The following is a 20607-nucleotide window of genomic DNA, read 5'->3' on the forward strand; positions in this document are numbered from 1 at the left end:
TGTGTGTGTGTGTGTGTGTGTGTGTGTGTGTGTGTGTGTGTGTGTGTTTGCTTGCATTGCCACATCACAGAGCTGGGGGTTCAGGATTTGCATTCCTTGACCTGCTTTATGGGTTCTGGGGCCAGAACTCAGGGAGTCTGGCTTGGTAGCCCCCAGATTTCACTTCTTGTCATACTTGTATCTCTAATTTTGAATTCATTCTGCTGTTTGAATTCATGTCCCAGGGTTCAGGAGACTGAGGTGCCGTAGGCCACAAGAATTTGAGTGCTGTTACTCCATCAGTTCACATTAGCTTCCTGTATGGTTTCTAAGGGCTTGGGACTTGAGGAACTCATTCATGAGTATTACTCTGAGGAGCCCTTTCAGGGGCAGGCACTGTCCTGTGGGACAGCACTTGGGGATGTTCTGGGCTGAGGCCTGGCATAGAGCAGAGCCTTTTCTCTTGTGAGGTTTGGTGAGGAGCCAGGTCACCCTAGTTTATAAGAAAGAATAAGCAAGGCCTAGTGGCTCAGGCCTGTAAACCAGCTCAGCTACTGGGAGGTAAAAGCAGGAAGATGAGAAATTGAAGGCTCACTTCAACTACAGAGGTGGTTCAAAGCCAGCCACACACTCACTGAAACAAGCTAGGGCTAGAGATAATATAGCTTAGTGGTAGAGTATTTGCTTGGTATGTGCCAAGCTCTGGGCAATCCCCAATACCCTCCCCCATCCCCCACCTCCAAAATTAGGTTTCCCTCAGATTCCTAGATGTTTTTTGAATGGGGTAGGGCTATTGTTGACTCAGACCTTTAATTCTAGCACTGCTGAGACAGAGGCAGGTGGGTCTCTGTGAGTTCCAGAACAGCCAGACCTACATAGAGACACCCTGTCTCAAAAACTAAATGTTAAAAGACTGGGCCAAGTGTGGTGGCATGCACCTTTAATCCCAACACTAGCTTAGGCAGGAGCAGGTAGATCTCTTGAGTTTAGCCAGCTTGATCTACATAGCAAGTTCCAGGCCAGCAAGAGCTATACAGTGAGATCCTGTCTCAATAATTAAAATAAGGCTGGGGACCAGGAATGGATTGCTGGGGACAGGCTCTTCAAAACTGGCAACCTGAGTTCAATCCTAGGACCCCCATGGTGGAGAGGACTGACTCCTGCACACCACACTCTGAGTGCCACACACCTGCTGTGCTACCAGCACATCCAAACATGCACGTATGCACACAAAATAAGTAAATGGCATAATTTTAAAAGCTACCGAATTTTACATAAAAAAAATAATAAAACAAACAACAACGAAACAGAAGATGACTCAGCGGATAGAGGTGCCTGCCCCAGGGTCTGGTGACCTGAATTCAGTCCCTGGGATCTACATGGTGGAGGAAGACTCCTGACAGTTGTCCATTCACCTCTTCGAGTGGCGTTGTGGTGTGCATAAAATAAGTAAAATGTAATTGAAAGACAGAACCCTGAAATTGGGCCAGTGAGATGGCTCCATAAAGGCATTTGCGGGGAAACCTGGAGACGTGAGTTTGATCCCCAGAGCATGAGTTAGAGGAAGGGGAGAGCTGTTCACACAGTTACCCAGGGTTTCGGTCCCAGTCAACTGAGGGTTCATAGTATGGCCAGAAGATTGTGCTGTTCATCCAGGAAACATTTACTGAGCACCATCGTGTGCCAGACAGCAGGCCAGTTGCATGGGGGTGGGGCAGGCTGAGTGAGTCACAGCTACAGCTCTGTCTGAAAGGTGCAAAGATGGAGTGAGATAGTCAAAAACAAGGGCAGGAAACAGAAAGAGAAGTGTATGGGGCAGGGCTGCTAGGTCAAGGTGCGTGGCTAAGGCCTCTGCTGCCTCTGCAGTCAGAACATTGACAGCTCTTACGCTCATTCTGTTTGTACATTGTGTGGAATTTAGTTTAAGCTTTAAAATCCATACTAAGCCTTTTGATAAGATTCTCAAGCCAAGTATGGTGGACACACCTGTAATGCTATGACTTGAAATGTAAGTAGCTCAGGGCCAGCCTGGGCTATGTGAGACCGTGTCTTCACACATAAATCCCAAAAAAATCATAGTAGTAATTAGTCTCCCATGTAATGTTTCTGTATTTGCTGAGTGGGTTTTCAGAAGTGTGTTAAAATTGTAAGACTGAGTTTATCAGCAGATGTCAGGTACTGCTGGGGAAGGCAGTGAGCAAAGCAGATGGACTTGCGCTCTTGTGGAACATGTGTTCAGTGTATGGTCAGCTTGCAGGAGCTGAGCAGGAGGCAAGAGAAGGAGTGTAAGTTAAGAAGGAAGAAGCTAGTAACCATTCAGCACTTTGTGCCCTGGGGGATAGCAGTGAGCACAAAGGCTGAAGGCAGACAAGCCTCCCCTAGAAGCCTGAAGAGTGCCTGCTGTGGCGGTGACATCAGGGAGGAGACAGAAGACCTGGTTGTCTTGATAGACTGGTGGTGGCCTTACAGGGAAGTGATAGTGTCCTGTTCATCTATAAAGGATTGTCCTTGGAGAGCAGGCAGAGCGGGAGGCAAAGGAAGTAGAGTCACCAGTGAGAGAAGAGATTTCTTCTGTGACTGTGAGATGGAAACAGGAGAAATGTTGGTGCCACATCCCAAGATTTAGGGGTGATCATGTAATTTGGGGAGGAATGCGACAGGTTCTGTTGGAAGTGTTGTAGGTGCCTGAGGCCTGTCAGCAGTGTCTAGGAAGAAGGGCATTGGCAAGGAAATTGAAGTCTGCTTATTAGGAGCTATGGCTCATGTTTAAGCACTTGAGCAGTGGGGCCTGTCCAGAGCTCAAACAATGGGCTCAGAGGCCAGATTGAGTTTGGAGCTGAAGGAGAGAGCCAGCAACTGGGGCAGAGCATGGAATTGACCGTGACACCAGGCCAGGAGCTTGGCTGCAGCCCACCGTGGAATGACCAGGTAGAGGGCTCAAGTAGAGCCCCAGACGAGACTCCTGCACAGACAGCCTCTGAGGTCTGTGACTGCTGAGCTTCTCTCCGGTATTGGAAGGTGATGCATTTTATTGAAGGAGGCAGTGCCATCACACAGGGGCCTGTGCCAGGCATCACCAGAGCTTTCCAGTCTCACTCTTTATAGAGGTCAGAGTATTGTGACCTCACTGGGGTGAGGAAAAGTGCTCAGCTCACAGCAAGATGACTTGTAGAGTTGGGGTCCAGATCAGTGGGCATGTGTGCACCTGAGTTCACTTTCCAACCCCCCTCCCCATTTTTGCTTCCCCCACCCCTCTCTCACACACAGGCTGGATTATTCTGTTCACTGAACTATATCTGTCCAGTCCACTTTCTGTTCCTGAGCACATGGGGTTGCAGGCCTGTGTTGCCATGCTAGCTTTGGTTTCCAGCAAATATGTATCTGAGGCCTGTGAAGCCCTAGCTGAGGGTGTGGAAGTGTTGCCTTGTTGGCAACCTAGGAGTGACACCACATATAGGCACATGCCCCACCACCACCATTGTAGTCCACATTACCTGCTGGCTTAGCCTGGCATTCCTACCTACCACCTGCTAGGCCTGGGGTTGATGGCAGGTGTTCTTCACTTCTCCAGACAGACACCTGTCCCGAGCCATGGCAGAAGCGCTCCAAAGCTGGGCCATGCATGCTGGCTCATCTTGTCACTGGCCCGAGACTCAGTTTGCCTTTTCTCTGCTTCTGCTCAGAATCACATGCAGCTCTGCACACATTGTCCTAGCACAGTGCTAGACTAGGGTTGCCACCCTGAGCGAGACTGCTTTCCTCATAGTGAATTACTGATCGTCCCTTGTTGTTAGTTTGTTTTGTTTTTTGTTTGTTTGTTTTGAGGCAAGCTGTGTAGTCCCAGCTCACTGGAACTTGCTGTGTAGACCAGGCTGGCCTTGAACTCACAGAGAACCACCTGCCTCTGCCTCTGGAGTGATAGGACTAAAGGTGTGTGCCACCACACCCAACATATTGTTGATAATTTATGTATATGATTTCTGTTACTTAAGGCAGGGTCTTGAGTAATCCAGGCTGGCCTTCTTCAACTCCCTGTATAGCTGAGGATGACTTTGGACCTCTGGTCTTTTTATGTCAGCCCCCAGATACTGGGATGGCAGGCATGTGCCGCTTCACCTGGCTGGGCAGGGAAATTTGACACGCCAGGTGAGGAGCCTAGACAGCTTTTTACTGCAGCCAATGAGTGTGAGTTTGACACAGTTGAGTGTATGAGGTGAGCATGGAGGTTCCATGCATCTTCAGAAAGATTAACTGAGCCTGCGGGCCCAACTCCTGATTTCAGCTCGCTGTTGCTGTTCCCACAAAGCTTCTAGTCAGAATTTTAATGTGAATTAAAGCTTGTTGTTTAGAAAATAAATGAATTTTATCTGGGCATGGTGGCACAAACACAAAGGCAAATTTTTATTTATGTATTTATTCATTCATTCATTCATTCATTTATTTTGAGGCATGGTTTCTCTGTGTGTGACCCTTGCTGTCCTGGATCTCACTTTGTAGATCAGGCTAGCCTTGAACTTACTGAGATCCACCTGCCCCTGCCTTCCAGGTGCTGGCATTAAAGACATGAGCCACCACTGCCCGGTTAAGAAGGCAGATCTTTGTGAGTTCGAGGGCAGCCAGGAATATGTAGAGAGATCTTGTCGCAAACAAACAAAAACACAGAGAGAAATGAAAAGTAACACTCTAGCTAGGCATAGCAGTACAGGCCTGTCATCCAGGCACTCTGGAGGCTTCACTGGAGGGTCAGAGGGTTAAAGGCTCCTCAGCCTGGGATACAGGAGTCTTAGAAGAGAGGAGAAAGCATGCTTGGAAACTTTGGACCTAATCTGGGGGAAAAATACCAAGGCCTGGTGGTGTCCTTAGGACGTATGTATGGGAACATGTGTGCCATGACATACCTGTGGAGGTCTGAGGAAAACGTGCGAGGCAGGCTTGGTGGCAGATCCCTTTCCGAGCAGAGCCAGCTCACTGGTTCCTAGCCTGACAGAAGTAGCAGATTACTGAAGTCAAGTGTCAGAGAACTGAGTCTTCAGAGAAGGTGAAGGAGTTTGTGTTAGGGCTGAAGGAAGGAAGGAAATCGGCAGAGAATAGCAAGTACAAAGGCCAAGCAGTGGAACCTTGCCTGGAGTGGAGCTCTAGTGCCTGCTTACACACACACTCACGCTTTACTCACTCACTCTCTAGTTCCAGCTAAGGAGGCTGAGGCAGGAAGATGCCAGATGTTTGGGTGATAAAGCCAGAAGGAAGGAGGGAATCACCGGGCTGACCTCAAACTCAGAGATCCACCTGCTGTTGCTTCCTGAGTGCTGGGCTCAAAGGCGTGCACCACCACTGCCCAGCGTAATCCCAGTGCTTGGGAAACAGAGGCAGGCAGATCTCTGCGTTTAAGGCCAGCCTGCTGCTACATAGTGAGGCTCTGTAATAATTAAAGTAGTAGTTAGCGTTAACTCCTTGTGTGGGTGCCAACATGAGTGTGCAGGCATCTGTGCCTGTGCGCATTGTATGGAGCCAGAGCAGAAGATAGTGTCTCCTTACTTCCTCGAGACGAAGTCATATTGAACCACCCTGCTGGTGGTCACGGGCACATTCACTCACCCATGCCCTGCTCTCTACCTGATGTTAGGGATTTGAGCTCAGGTCCTCATGCTTGCAGAGCAAGTCTTCTTGCCACTGGGCTGTCTCCCAGTCCTCCTCCATTTTTATTTAACTGAACAAATTGTGCTTCCGTTTTGCCTGTGACATCGTTACCTCTTTTAGCTCATGTTTACTCTAGAATGTCAAATCATACAGCTGAACAATGCAGCCAGCTCTCCCGAGTGTGGCAGTGCTAATGATTTCCAAGCCAGTGAGTCAGATACACTTTTAGGTTTTTGCTGGACTGTTTCGTTATCTCAAGGACCACATGTGCTGCTGTTTAGTGTTTTTGGTCAAATGGCTCTTTCGCTTGCACACTTATCCTTGGAGGTAGCTCAGGTGATGGTGCCTGGTGAGACTGAGGACCTGGCTTTGGGCTGCAACCCCTAAGTGGAAGCCAGGCAGGCATGGTGGTGCAGGTCTATGATCTCAGCGTTTGGGAGTGGGGAAATGCTCCCTGGGGTCCCTGGCCAGCCGTCATAGTCCCCTCAATGAGTTCCCGAGAGACCCTCCTCAAAAAACGATGTGGCTAGCCTGAGGAACAGCGCCCAAGGTGCATGCATGTCCACACATGTGCACAATTCTTTTTTTTTTTTTTTTAAGATGTAGTTTCTCTGCGTATCCCTGGTTGTCCTGGAACTTGCTCTATAGACCGGGCTGGCCTCATACTCAGATCCCATCTGCCTCTGCCTGTCCAATGCTGGGGTCAAAGTGTGCACCACCACTCTCAGCTTCAAACACAATTTTTTAAAAAGATTGATTTATTATTTATACAGTATTCCGGCATGTATGCCTACTTGCCAGAAGAGGGCACCAGATCTCATTGTAGATGGTTGTGAGCCATCATGTGGTTGCTGGGAATTGAACTCAGGACCTCTGGAAGAGCAACCAGTCCTCTTAACCTCTGAACCATCTCTCCAGCCCTCAAACACAATTTTTTAAAAAAGAACTTTACTGTTACTGTAAATGAGAGTTAGGATAATGTTATTTGCCCTAAATAAATTCTGTGCTGCTGAAAATAGAAGCTGGGCAGATGCCCACCAGGATGTGCCCACCACTCAGCTGTACCGGCAACAGTAAACAAGTTACGATTTTGTTGGTGCTGGTGCTGGTGGGAATGGAACCCAGGCCTTTCAGCTGCCAGGCCCTGGGCTGCTTTCTAGTCCAGGAAGTCACTCTTGACAAGAACTGGCACTGGAAGGTGAAGCCCTCCCATCACTGCTCAGGCCCCTCCTGCTCCAGGAGCAAGTCTGTCCATATGTTCACAGCACACCTTTGGGTGCTACAGTTGCCCCTTTCTCACACATCACAGGCCATGTGACAGAAATCCTGTCTGCTGGGACCAGTGCCTGGTATATGTACTCCCCATCACATGGCCCCTTGTTCTTTCCTGCATCCCCCTCATAGCACATGGGGTCTGTCTGAGTTGTGGGATGGACTCAGGCCACTCTGAAAGCTCTAGTGGCTCCTGTGTTCCTCAGATGCCATCAGAACTCTTTGCTGCTGCCCTGTGTTCTCCAGTTCCTCGGCCGAGTTGTCATCTGCACACTGCTCCTTGGCCCTAAGAAATGTCAGACCTGAAGACCTTCACATGCTGTCCCTTGAGCCACCCCTCATGTGTGCCTTTGTCTCACTTTCTTCTCAGGCCTTCAGCTGAGACCTGTCACACCCCTCTCACACAGCTCACGTGTTTGCTGTGTTTAGCGCATGCCTCCCCTGGGTGCTAGGCTCAAGGAACACAGGCACTGGTCCCTGCCTGTCTTCCAGTGCCAAGGGCATGGCTGCCATGATGGGGCAGGGGAGCTAGTGCTGGCCTGCGCCTTACACAGCAGGAAGCCCAGGACATACCAGGAGCCCCCATGTCCCACAGGAGCCTCTCCTCACTCTTCTACAGAGAGTGAGTGCTGGAGTCTGCCCAGATGAGGCTCAGTGTTCAGAGAACCAGTGGCTTGTGTAGATCCTGAGGCTTTTGTCTCAGGGAAAGTTGCAAAGGAGGCTAGGAGCAAGCCTTGAGGTACCACTCTGGCATGGATGCCCCAGTCTGAATCCTGTGCAAGACATTCTGACATTGAAGGGCCCAAGGCTCAGGCAGCACTCAGGTTCCTAGCGTGGACCTAGTGTCTGTGTGTTGCCTTCATGGACAGCTTGCTAGGCTGTGGGGCAGAGTGAGAAAGCCTTGACATCCTGCTCCTGGCACCTCTGCTGACAGCTGTTTGTGGGGACAGCATTTCACTGGACACATGCTTGTGCCTCTAGAGCCCTCCCAGCAGGAGCATCCCCAAGGCTCTGCAGCTTCCACAGTGTACCATGCCAGGACCAGGTGAAAGACAGTGCCGTGTCCCAGGCTGCAGTTGACACTTGATGTTGGCATTCCTCGCAGCCAGCTTTCGACCCATAGGAGGCAACAGCTAGACTGGGGGGTGGGATGGGATGTGTGGAGGGGTGGGTACTCCTCTGGCTCCCCAGGGCTCAGTGTGTGAGGCAGCTGTTGGGAGCTGTGTGCATGCTGACCTTGGTGTTGAGACAGTGGCGATAAGCAGCTTGCTCTAGGCTTACAACTGCCCCTGAACTTGCATCTTGAATTTCTTTCCATTTGTTTTAGGAGTAAAAGTCCCTCGAAATTTCCGACTGTTGGAAGAGCTGGAAGAAGGCCAGAAAGGAGTAGGCGACGGCACAGTTAGCTGGGGTCTAGAGGACGACGAAGACATGACACTCACAAGATGGACAGGGATGATAATTGGGCCTCCAAGAGTAAGCGCCAAGCTACAGCTATAGCTGTCATTTCTTAAGTTCACTGGGCCTCCTCTTAAAGCAGTGGTAACCTGGTCAGCAAATGCTCACCAGTGTGCAGCTATTCTTTCTCTGACCAGTTTCACTTATACATTTGAACCCCTCTGGTATGGTCTGATCCTCTTTGGTAAATGAATCCTGTGTAGAGTCAGTAGTGTGGCTTTACAGGATGGTGGCCTTTGAACTTGCTGTGCCGAGCTGAAGTTCAAAACCAATCGACATCTGGACAGCAACACTGCTTCACAGCTCTGCTGGGTCCAAAGGTATTCTTAAAAACCAGGGCTAGAGAGGGGCCAAGTAAGCCCATGAGAGCTCTGGTTTGTGAGGTCCTGGCCAGTGTGTGTGTGAAGGTACATGATTAATCCTTCTGAAGTGTCATTTACTGCTCACAAGGTCCTTGTCACGTCCTCCTGTGTGACCGCATTCCAGGTCACAGGTGGGGAAGTTGACCCAGGAGTGAAGTCACCTGCCCAGAGTCACAGAGCTGGCCCTGTTTGTCGAGCTAGTGCTCCTCCCTGCCCAGTGGCCATACTGACACTCTGTTCCTGAGAAGTCGAGGCTTCCTTGGTCAGCATTAGAGTGATAGGGTGTTTATTACTAGGTGCAGGAGAGACTCTGGGAGGAGAAAGACCCTAAAAAGGGACACTCCTGCATGTGAGCTATGAAAGGCGTGGCCTGAATGTGGCTAGACCTGTCCTGTGTGTTTGTGCCTCCTGTGACAGCTTCCTTCTTTTTCAGACACAGCAAGGCGCTGCCTGTGCACTGTGGAGCTAGGAACCTACACCCGCCTTGGGTTCATTAGCATTCAGGCCTTTGGGGGTCATCTTCAAGGGTCATTGGCCAGTTTGCACTTCACTCTGGCTTCCAAAGTCAGTTTTGCAACTTTTAAATGTGTACAGTCTGGCTGTGTCGAGTTCCCTCCTCCCTTTGCAACAGTCTGCAGATTCTCTGTAGAGGACTGAGGACATGCTGTAGGCAGCCCTGCAGATCTTTCCTTGCTACGAGGATCCAGCCTCTGGGGAGGCCTTCTCCCAGAGCACCTGTGGACAGCTCACGGTCAGGCTGCTGCAGAGGCTGTGAAGCACCTTACTGAGCAGAGGGAGCTCACAGCCTGAGCTGAGCTGGATACACTTAGAGGCCCCTATGAGAACTAAACAAGAGCTTGCCATGGCTATGATTACCCAAATCCTAGCATGTGGTGGTGAAGGCAGGAGCACCAGACAGCCACAGTGATTTCTTGCTATATAGGGAATTTCAGGCCAGTCCATATCCTTAAGACAGTGTTTCAACAGAGAGACAGGTTAAAGATGGCCCAGTGGTTAAGAGCACTTGTTATTCCAGCAGAGGACTCAGGCCCCATTCCCAGCAACTATGTGAAGGCTCACAGCTGTCCATAACTCCAGCTCCAGAACAGACATGAGACACACACATACATGTGAGCAAAACAAAAGGACAGACAAATGTAAAACCTGTAAATGCTGTTGGAAATACTTTGCCTAAATGTTCAGGCTGGGTGTGCTACAGCACATACCTGTAAACTCAGAAGGTGAGGCAGGAAGATTGCTTCCAAGTTCAAGGCAGCTTGGGATACATCTGAAGGAAGACCCTTTCTCCAACAAACAAAAACTGCTTCTATTGTCCCGAACTTGAGTTTACCCTTGTCTAAAGGGGTGTAGGGCTGAATGAGCTGCTAAAGCACCCGGGACTTTTCATGTCTGTTGTGCGCACTTGCACTGCAGCCCCCTGTAAGCATCTACCTTAGGACCTCCAGAAGCTTGCTTGGCACACAATGCATCATGCCACAAACCACACCCAGGAAGGCCTGCACATTTATTGTTTAAGATGGGAGATGACTCAGACATAAGCCTAGCTCTGGAGAGGCTGAGGCAGGAGGATCACTATTGTTGGAGGGTAGCCTGGGCAGCATATCCAGACCCTGTCTCAAAAATAGAAAAGGATCTTGCTTTGCAGACCAGGATGACCTTAAACATGGCATCTTCCCACCTCAGCCTCCCCAGTGCTGGGACCTAGAGCTTTGGACATGACAGGCAGATGTTCCACCAGGAGGCTATGCCTGTTGGGCTTTTGTATTTTAATTATGCGTGTTTACTGTGGATATGTGCATGTGTTTGCATGTGCTAATGTCCAAAAAAGCCAGAGGTATTGATTCCCCTGGAGTTGTGAGGTGCTGGGAACCAAATGGGTCCTCTGCAAGAAGAGTGTGGGCTTTTGTTTATTATTAATATGTGCATTGGTGTTTTGCCTGCGTATATGTCTATCTGAGTATGTCCCCTGAAACTAGAATTACAGACAGTTGTGAGCTGCCATGTGGGTGCTGGGAATTGAACTCAGGTCCTCTGGAAGAGCAGTCAGTGTACACTCATCTCCCAGCCCCAGTGTGAGCAGCTAAGCCATCTCTCTGTTCTCTAATCCTTGATCTTCGATACATACTTTGATAGTATAGCTCAGGCTAGCCTTCAGAGACTCAAGACTCTGCCTCCGAAGCACTGAGATCACATGTGTGTCACCATTCTCGGCTTAGAGAGTGTTCATAACGTGTAAGCCAGCAGGGTTTTTCACTTGGGTTTTCTCAGTGCTCTGATACAGTATGTACAAAAGGAGTCACAGGCAGCAGTCAGAGTTGGGAGCTAGTGCCCTGCTCCTCCTCTTCTCGGTCTGGGACCCCAGCCCGTGGGATGATGATGCCAATATCTAGGGTAGCTCAGAGGGCAATGCACTTCCTGCCAAGCAGCTAACACACACATGCGTGCACGGACACACACAATAGTGACTGACTTGACTGATTGACTGACTGACTGAGTCAACAACCCAGTTAAGAAGACCACCACAGTGTCTGTCACTTAATAATGTATAGGGCTTTTATCACCCTAAAGAACTGTGGTGACTTCCCCGTCACCATGAGCTTCCAGTAGTGTTGCAGAGTTGCTGACTGTTCCTAGGAGCGCTCTAGCGCCCCTGCCTTGTCCGCTGACTCCACCAGGAGAACTCTGTCCTGGGTGTGCCTGCTCATTGCTCACAGGCATATGGCAGAGGTCTTTGTGTGGATCGCTGTTTTCAGTTCTCTGGGGTGCGTACCTAGGGTTGGCATTGCCAGATGAGGTGGCAGCTGTTAGGCGTTTTGCGGGCGGGGCTGCTGGGTGGAGGGTGGTGTTCCCCTCTCACTAGCTCTGTCCTGGTCTTTTTTAAACCCACGTTTCATTGCTGTTTACTTTGTGAGACACTTTAGAGTCTCACTGCCGTCCAGATTGACCTGGAACTTAGAGCAGTCCTCCTGCCTCCACCTCCCAAAGCTGGGGCTATTGTCAAATAAGCGGCCACCCCCAGGATCCCTATAGTTTTGATTAACTTGGTCCTCTGAGGTTAAAAACAAACTCATAAAAGCTGTTTTTAGGTTCTTCATGTGATCGATTGATCTGCTTTTTGATTGGCTCATAAGGCATGTGCTCTGAAACTAAACACCAACTTGTTTTTTATTTTTTGTTTTGTTTTTTCAAGGCAGGGTTTCTCTTTGGAGCCTTGGCTGTTCTGGACTAACTTTGTAGACCAGGCTAGCCTTGAACTCATATATATATATATAGTTCTTTATGGGGCTGGAGAGTGCTTGCTACTGCAGAGGACCAGAATTCATCCCCAGCATCCCCAGCTGCTCACAGCTGCCTGGGTTTGGCTCTAGCCCTCTCTGGCCTCCGTGCACACGGTATACATGTACACAAGCAAACTGTAACAAGATGTTACATTTATCTATATGTGCACACACACGCCTGCATGCGTGCGTGCGTAACAGTTTGCATGTGGAGGTCAGACCTCTGAAGCGGCTGTTCTCCCTCCCACCTTGTGGATCGCAGGGACTGAGCTCTCAGGCGGTCACACGCCTGCCTCCGCCCCCCAGAGTGCTGGGATTACAGGTGTGCACCCAGCTTAAACCTTCTCTCTGGGTTCTGCCTTTGGCCCCCTCCCTCCCAGCACTCAGGAAGGCAGAGGCAGGCGGTCTCTGTGAGTTCGAGGCCAGCCTGGTCTACAAAGGGGAGTCCAGAACAGCCAAGGCTACACAGAGAAACCCTGTCTCAAAAAACAAAAAAAGAAAGAAAAGAAAAAGAGAGTGAGTCACTGTGCCCAGTGTTGTAAATGTGAAGTAAAAAAATCAGGTGTGTACAGTGTGACCTGCAGCTCTGCTAAGAATTTCCCAAAGATTTGGGAGGTTGGTTCTTTTTTCCTCCTATTTGTTGTTGTTTTGTTTCTTAACATATTGTTCAAAAGCCATAATAATTTTATGCCATGTTGTCAGTAGAAGGAACGTGCTGAGGGATCTAATACTACCCAATGCTGATGCAAAAGAGAACGTTCCACGTCAGCCTGGCTACACAGTGAGACCCTGCCTCCTTCCAAGTGTAGGGGTGACTGGCGTGAGTCCTCCAAAACAGTTACTTGTTTTTCTTTGGAGGCTGTCTCCTGGGTAGCCCAGGCCAGTCTCATCTTGCTTTGAGCCTGCTGCTTCTGCCTCCCAGATGGCAGATTCATAAGCAGGTGCCATCAGCCCCGGCAGGTACTGTTAGATAAGACCCTGTACCCTGGAATTGGAGTTATAACTGGTTTTGAAATGCCATGTGCTGGAATTGAACTGTGCTCTTTAGTGAGACCAGCCAGTGCAGTGCTCTCGCCGCTCCAGCTCCTTTCCTTGTTTGTTTGTTTTTTTGTTTGTTTGGCAAGCTCTTACCTTGAATGTTGAGCTTTGGCTGCTTTGGGTATTCCTAGGGTTATAGATCCCTACACCCTTTGGTTTTTTTCAAGACAGAGTTTCTCTGTGTAATGGAGCTCTGGATGTCCTGGAACTCACTTTGTAGACTAGGCTAGCCTCAAACTCAAAGAGATCCACCTGCCTCTGCCTTAGTCCTGAGATTAAAGATGTGCGCCACATCCTGCTGGGGGTTAGAGGTCTTGGTAGAGCCTGTGCTGGGAGCTGAGGGCCTAATCCTGCAGGTTTAGGGAGATGCAAACCCACAGCTGTGGGCGACACTAAACCCGAACTCTTCTACACCCAGACTCTGCAGCTGGGTTTTGCTGACCATGCTGGATAGGCGCTGGGTGGCAGCACTCCCTAAGAGGGAGGGGAAGGACAGGTTGAGAGTGGGAAGTTCATCTTTGAGCGCTGGCTTAGCTTGGTATGAGAATGGTTTGCATAGGTGTGATAATGGTGACCTGAACCTGACAAGGGTTAGCATGTGCTTAAGGGTTTTAAAAAAGACTCTGAGACCAGTAGGTGTCACTGTTTGCACAGGAGCAACTGCTGTCTATGAAAGACTCCTAAGGAGGGGCACTGCTTCCTGAGAGAAGGGTGGCCCTGGCACAGGGCACGGCAGCTATGGGGAGGTCTCGGCAGTGTTGTCTTTAGACCCATCACAGAGTAGGGCTACCTGCTGTTTGAGCCCGGTCTTCAGGGCTGTCTGGTGGTTCCAGTTGGGGTAAATGTTCCATGCAGGATGGGGCTGGGGCCACCCATGCTTTACTGCTGAACATTACGGTCAGTGTTTGTTGGGCTTTGCTGTGTTCCTCAGTAATGGCATGGTTGGCTTTTTAACTATGTGAGTAGAGGTCCGCAGACACCTTTTGTAGTCTTTCTTCTTCTGCCTGGACACACTTGCATGACAAGCCCCTTTACCCACTGAGCCATCTCCAAAGGCCTCAACAGTTGGCGTTTTCATTTATTTGAGGTAGGGACATACATAGCCTGGGATGGCCTCTGTCACTGTGTTGCTCTGAATGACCTTGAGCTCTTATGGCTACAGGTATACATCAGTATGCATAGCCACATCGGCATTCAGAGTTGACGCTGTGCCTGGAGGTCTGGTGCCTCAGCTGCATCGTTGCCTGTTTCACTTGATGCTGGTGGCTTCTTAGGTCACATGACTATAAGAGAAAGAAGGTTCTGAGGGCAGATGGCGTTTGCTGTAGAAGTGGCCTCAGGTTGGACCTATTGACACTCACACCCTAGCTTCCATGTTCTGTTCTTTGCTTATTTCTCAGAGGCCAGCACAGGGACTCCTGCTCTCCCGCCTGTCCACGGCAGGAGCATAGCTGCGCAGTCTGAGGGCATCTCAGAAGTCATCGGAAGTTGTACCTCTCTTAGCTCTTCATAACTGTCGTGTCTCTACCCTTTTTTTCCTCCAGACAATTTATGAAAACCGAATATACAGCCTTAAAATAGAATGTGGACCTAAATACCCAGAAGCACCCCCATCTGTAAGATTTGTAACAAAAGTCAATATGAGTGGTGTGAGCAGTTCAAATGGAGTGGTAAGTGCTGCCCTGTTGAGTTCCAGTGCTGGGCCGCTGGCCTGTGCTCTGCTGCCTTATCCCTGTGTATCTGCAGCGCCTGGGCAGGGCTGCTCCCATTGTGTCTTGTCGGCTTGGCTGAGCTCAATGCAGGAGTCTGCACTGTCACTAAGATAAGAGTTCAGTACTCCTGACATCATGAGGTGGAGATGCGGAGACTGAGGCAGAGCCTAGGCTTTGGCCACTGCCATGTGACATTTTTAATACTGTTTGCTTTTTTTTTTTTGATGATGATGATGATGATGATTCTCCTATGTAGCCATGTCTGGCCTGGAACTCACTATATAACCCAGGCTAGCCTCTGCCCATGGCAGTTCTTCTGTCTGAGCCACCTCCACTAGTTACCATTACGAGGAAAACCTGGCCTTGGGGCAGCACTGTTGCCAACTAAAGCCGAGCTAAGATAGAGCCCAGGGCCTCATACGGGCTTGGGCAATCTGCCACCAAGCCACACCCTGGCCGTAAATCCTGAATACACGTGTTGCTTGCCAGAGGCCTGGAGGCACCGTGCCAGCCTCTGTCCTTGAAGTCTTCAGAAGCTGGGCTAGAGAAGTAGAGATGAACTCTCCTGCCACATGTCCTATGCGTTATTGGAGCCACCAACCCTCTTGGTGACCTGAGAGACCATGTCTGTCTTGCTTCCCTCTCCCATCTTTATCAGCTCCACCTGAGTGTTTAGTGAGAAAGGACAGGGCGTGGGCGACAGTTGCTGGTGGTCAGGGTGGCCCAAGTCTGACCTGGTAAGTCTCCCCACGTGCCACGGGCTCTGTTCCTTTTCATGCTGGGAAGGAGAAGGCTCGCTGCAGGGTGATCTGGTGTTTGCCTCTCCACAGGTGGATCCACGAGCCACGGCAGTGCTGGCCAAGTGGCAGAATTCCCACAGCATCAAAGTCATCCTGCAGGAACTTCGACGCTTGATGATGTCAAAAGAGAACATGAAGCTGCCACAGCCGCCGGAAGGACAGTGTTACAGCAATTAGTCACCAGGGCCCTGGCCTCCCCTCCCCATCCAACCTAAGTCTTCATTTTCCACAGTAGTGAATTTTCTAGATACATCTGTAGACCTCAAAGTACTGGGAGGAAACTCCACTCAGACTTCATCCTGAGACACTGTTCTGATACTAATTTCTTGTCCATTTGAAATATTAAGTTGTGCTGTGTAACATCTTCTGTCGAGTGTAACCGCTGTCTGCCTGGTTGAACTTCTGGGATCAAGAAGGTGTGTTGAAATCAGTTTCCTTTGGGAGCGGTGGGCACAGCTAACGCAACTGTGAACAGTCACGTCACACAATCACCTGCTGCTGGCACATGGCCTGGGTCTGCCTCTGCCCGCCCCGCCCTCCCACCACAGCTGCATGGTGGCCCTTAGAGTAGATGGGAAGGCTTCAGGTGGCCGCCGTGGGGTCTGCTGGGCTGGGGGCACTTTGGCTGCACCCTGCTTTCTTAAGTCTTAGGTGACGCCCCATCCAAGCCATCATCCCCTCTCCTCTACTCCCACCCTTGGCCAAAGGTTAGATTGTAACCCTCCCCTCCCTCTGAAATTGGCCGTGGGTGAGGAATTCAGGGCTTCCCGTCTCCCCACCTTTATCAAGGGGTGCTGCTTTCCCCCTCCTCAACTCCCTTGTTGCCCATCACCACCCAACACTTGCTGTGGCCAAAAGCCATCAGATGAGGTTGGAAGCACCTGGCCTCCCTCACTTAGCTCCGGACCACACGTTCACTTGCCACCAGCCTGGGAAGGAGTGCCGGGTCCTCGGCCCTGCAGCCACCATCAGCCCATGCGCTCAGGTCTCGAGGTGAACAGAGCAGTCACGGGGCGACTCAGACCGGCCAGCACTCAGGGTCGTTGGTGGTTCTGCCTAGAGAAAGGCCGTGCAGAGAGTCCTGGGTGCACAGGGTTTGAGTCGGTTCCTTTTCCCATAATCGCTTTGCTTTACACATTGAAGAGGTTTGAACAGGGCTCTCGTATCACCCTGGCCACCATCGGGCCTGATGGAGCCTGACAGCTGGAACAGAGGCCCTGACCCTGCGGACTCAGGTTTCAGTGTTGCTCCTCAGACCCTCAGCAGGGACCCGGGGGAGCTCTGTGTAGACTTGGTGGGCCTGGCCTCCTGGCTCATTGCCACGTTCCCCACTCTGTTCAAGACCACTAAATGTTGAAAATGTGGATGCATACTGAAATAAAGGCAATTCGTTGTGTTGCAAAGGGTTTTGTTTTGTTTTTGGAGGGGGTGTTCTGTGGGAATCCACCTGTTGAAGCAGCAATTGTCAGGTCTGAAAGGTGGCTGAAGAGGTCTTTGTTTTTTCTGGGGCAAACCGTAGCTCTCTGGGCAAGGTAACCTGTACATTGATTGGTCCATAAGCAGTGTTGTGACAGTCCTTGCCTGACTTTACTGTAGTATACAAGTGTGCATTGATGTCGAGCAAGCTGTGCCCTTCAGCCAGGCTTATTCAGCAAGAAATCAAATGCTTTAGGTGCTCTGGCAACGGCATAATGTCTGAAAGCAGGCCCCACCTTTTGTACCAACACTCAGGTTTTCCAGCCACATCTAGGCTTTCATCACTGTGTATGGGCAGACATCTCACTACTTGGTGAGACGCAACGCCAGGCACAGTGGCATTATACTGTTGCCAGCCTGCTGCTGTCCACCAGCATTCCCTGCTGGGTTTGGCAGGGCATCTGTGGGTGAGTTTTGCCCTTCATTCGAGAGACTGGTCAGAAGTAAGCCTGGGTTGGCCTGTGTACCAGTTTGTTGTCCCATCTCAAAAGACCTGGGAGTTTTGTTTGTTTTTAGAAAGAGCATCCCTATTGTGTAGCCCTGGCTGTCCTTCAACTCACTCTATAGACCAGGCTGGCCTCTGCTCCTAGGTGCTGGGACTAAAGGCCTGCGCCCCGCTACCAACCAAAAGATCAGTGTTAACTCGGAAGGTCGGAAGGTTGAGGCAAGGTGGGGAGCTTGACCTGCAGAGGGAGATCCTGAAAGAAACAACAGCTGGGGCAGAGGCAGGAGGAACAGGGGTTCAAGGCCCCTGCTATGCTATGGACCCATTAGTGAGCTCAGCGTGCCTCTTAGATGGCCCTGGTTAAATCCAGTGGGTCACAAAATGGGTGTGAGGCAGTACCACAGAGAAAGACTAAGTGGTCTCCCCTTAAGTGGCTTTGGGGGGGTTCTGGCTGCTGGCTGATTGGGAAGTGCCTGCACTGGCTGGACCCTGAAGCCTAAAATAAGATGATGTGTTGTCATAGCTGTGATGCTGCAGACAAGGATTTTGATCTGATAATTGGCAGCTTATCCACAGCTGTCTGCTGTGTAAGGGGTGCTTCCCTGACTCAGGAGCTGAACCTCGTCCTGTAGACACACAGGCCAGCCTGCGGCTGGAGCAGAAATTCCCTTCTGGAACTTGGCCAGTTCAGGTGTCTGAAGTTGGCCACGGGGAAAGGCTGGGCCAGCCCCAACAGGCTGCCCTCCAGAAAGCTATGCCAGACCCCAAGTAGATGGCTACTCTGCCCTCTCTGCTCCTGGTGCCTGCCAACAGGTCCTTCTTTAGTAAGGCCTCTTGCCCTTGCCTTCAGGGGTCCCCCATGGAGCCAAAGGATGCTGACATGTCCCTTGTGGCTGGGGCCTGTTTGACCTTCTCACCAATGCCAGCTAAGGGACTTGGGGGTCAGTGCTGGGATCTCCACTCTGGAGCTCATAGAAACATCATATTCTGCTGAGAGATGCTAACAGCATGAGGCCACAGGACCTGGCTGTGGGCTGTGGCTTCCACATAGGTCCCTTGAGGTCCACCAACTGTAACGGCTTGGCAGATCCTCAGGCTAGAGGCAGCCTTGTAGCTGCTGCTGTCATCTGTCCTTGAGGGGCCACTGTGCACACACAGGTGTGAGGGGCTCATTCCGGCCTGGCACATGGGCTCAGTGAACACCAGAGTTCTGTGTGGAGGCAAATTTTATGTGAAGTCTCCCAGCAGCCACAAGTCAGTTAATCTACATGTGTGTGGGCAATGTGGCCATGCCGCCAGCCTCCACACAGGGCTCCTACCACCGCTCCCCAGGGCCTCCCAAGGACGCTTGACCTCTTGGGAGCCATGGTTCTAGGAATTGAGGAACATGGAATGACCCCAGGAACGTGGGTGTTTGTTGGCACCGGTATTCACAAGCTGGGTAGGAAGCTGACCAAGACACCGGCAACACAGCAAGACACCAGTCACTGAGAAACTGGACAAAGTGCCAGTAAAAATAGCTGTGTGTGGCCGGGTGTGGTGGCACAGGCCTCTAAGCCCAACACTCAGGAGGCAGAGGCAAGTGGATCTCTGAGTTCAAGGCCAGCCTGGTCTACGGAGTGAGTCCAGGACAGCCAAGGTGACACACAGAAACCCTGTCTCAAAAATAAAATAAAAAAGAATAGGTGTGTGGTAGTGGGGCACGAGGGTCATTTTTAGTTTTCTTTTAAATAACATGAAATAATGGGTTTCACAATGACATTTTCACACATACTATGTTTGGATCATATGGACTCCAGTTTACACTGTCACGTTTTGAGAGATAAGGTCTCTTGAAGCCCAGGTTTTTCTGAGTGTCCAGCAAATCCTGAGCAGACAGAGCTGAACTGTCCTCACTGAGCACCAGCTTTTTCTTCGGGGTCGCAGGGGCACCGCTTCTGGGGGCCAGAGACACTGGGTAACATGGACAGTGATGTCACCCACTGTCAGGACAATGAGAGGTGACCCTTAGTTGGCTGGGGTGTGGTGATGATGGGAAGACCCTATCTTTGGGTGTGTCAAAAAAAAAATCATGTCAGGGTGGGCCTGTGAGTGAACCGGTGACACGTTCAGGCTCTATCACACCTGATAGGGGCGTATTTACTCCTATTGTTTGCCCTCCCGCCCTACTGGGTGTCAGCTGTGAGCAGCAGGGCTGGGCCTATTGTGTTGGTGCTGTGTGGGCTCACTCTCACTGTCTGGCATCCCCCAGGACCTGGGTGGGTGGGGGATAGAGCGAGGCACCTCCCTCCCCAGCTCTCCACTGCAGGCCTCAAAGCCAGGCTCTGCTGGGTGACTCCAGGCAGGTTCACTGAGCGCTCTGTGCTGTCACAGCTTACACTAATGCTTAGGATTTTAAGTGTCCAGAGCTCACACACAGCCCGGGTCGCACTCCCGATGATGGCCAAGACTGCATGAGGTACTGACTTCCAGGTTCAGCTCAAGCCTTTGCACTGAGGCCAGCAGAGGGCACGCCTGCGCTGCAGACGGCCACCTCCATGGCCTTAATTCCCAGCCAGCTGGACTGAAACAGAGACAGGTGGGGACAGATGTGGCTGCTGAGCAGGAAAGGAGCCTGTGGCCCCAGGATGTCCTGCAGAGAGAACAGCAGAGGAAGGCAGTGTCCCCACACCCCACACCTGTACTCTTCTCAGGACCCTGAGCTTCCAGTGAGGGAGGAGGCAGGGGTGAGGTCTCAGGTTGGGGGTCCATCACTGAGGGCCACCGACTTCAGTCAAAAGGCCTAAAGGGCTAGATGGCCAGACAGGGGCCCTAGAGAAGAGGGGGAGGGTGTGCCTGGAAAACAGGCTCCATGGGCCAGCTTTTCCCTCATGGAGAGAGGCCAGGTGAGATGAGGTGTCTGCTTCTGTGGGGACAGTGTGTCAAAGGTGTTTTTATTTCTGTCACCATCTCCGCCAACCCCACCCCTGCGATGCCTCACCCTCCCCTGAGGCAGGTGTTTGGGAAAAAAAAAAAAAAAAAAAAACCTTTCTGCGGTCCCACCTGCCCAAAAGCCCTTCCCCAGGCTACAGCCTAGACGGTCCCTTTTCCATCCGTTAACGACCCACCTCTGAACTGCCCCCAGGAGAT

General features: G+C 51.0%; 1 protein-coding gene across 1 annotated transcript in view; it reads left to right on the forward strand.

The window, feature by feature from the left end:
* Ube2v1 (ubiquitin conjugating enzyme E2 V1) overlaps window positions 1-16960 on the forward strand; it is a 26726-nt gene extending 9766 nt beyond the window's left edge. The window contains exons 3-5 of the mRNA XM_055595881.1: window positions 8216-8364; window positions 14590-14715; window positions 15588-16960. Of these exons, the coding sequence (XP_055451856.1) occupies window positions 8216-8364; window positions 14590-14715; window positions 15588-15734 (422 nt within the window). The 3' untranslated portion in view covers window positions 15735-16960. The remainder of the gene's footprint in view (window positions 1-8215; window positions 8365-14589; window positions 14716-15587) is intronic.
* The last annotated feature ends 3647 nt before the right edge of the window (window positions 16961-20607 follow it).

This window comes from Psammomys obesus, unplaced genomic scaffold, assembly GCF_907164565.1.
Source record: "Psammomys obesus unplaced genomic scaffold, mPsaObe1.curated_primary_1811, whole genome shotgun sequence".
In the NCBI taxonomy this organism is placed as follows: domain Eukaryota; kingdom Metazoa; phylum Chordata; class Mammalia; order Rodentia; family Muridae; genus Psammomys; species Psammomys obesus.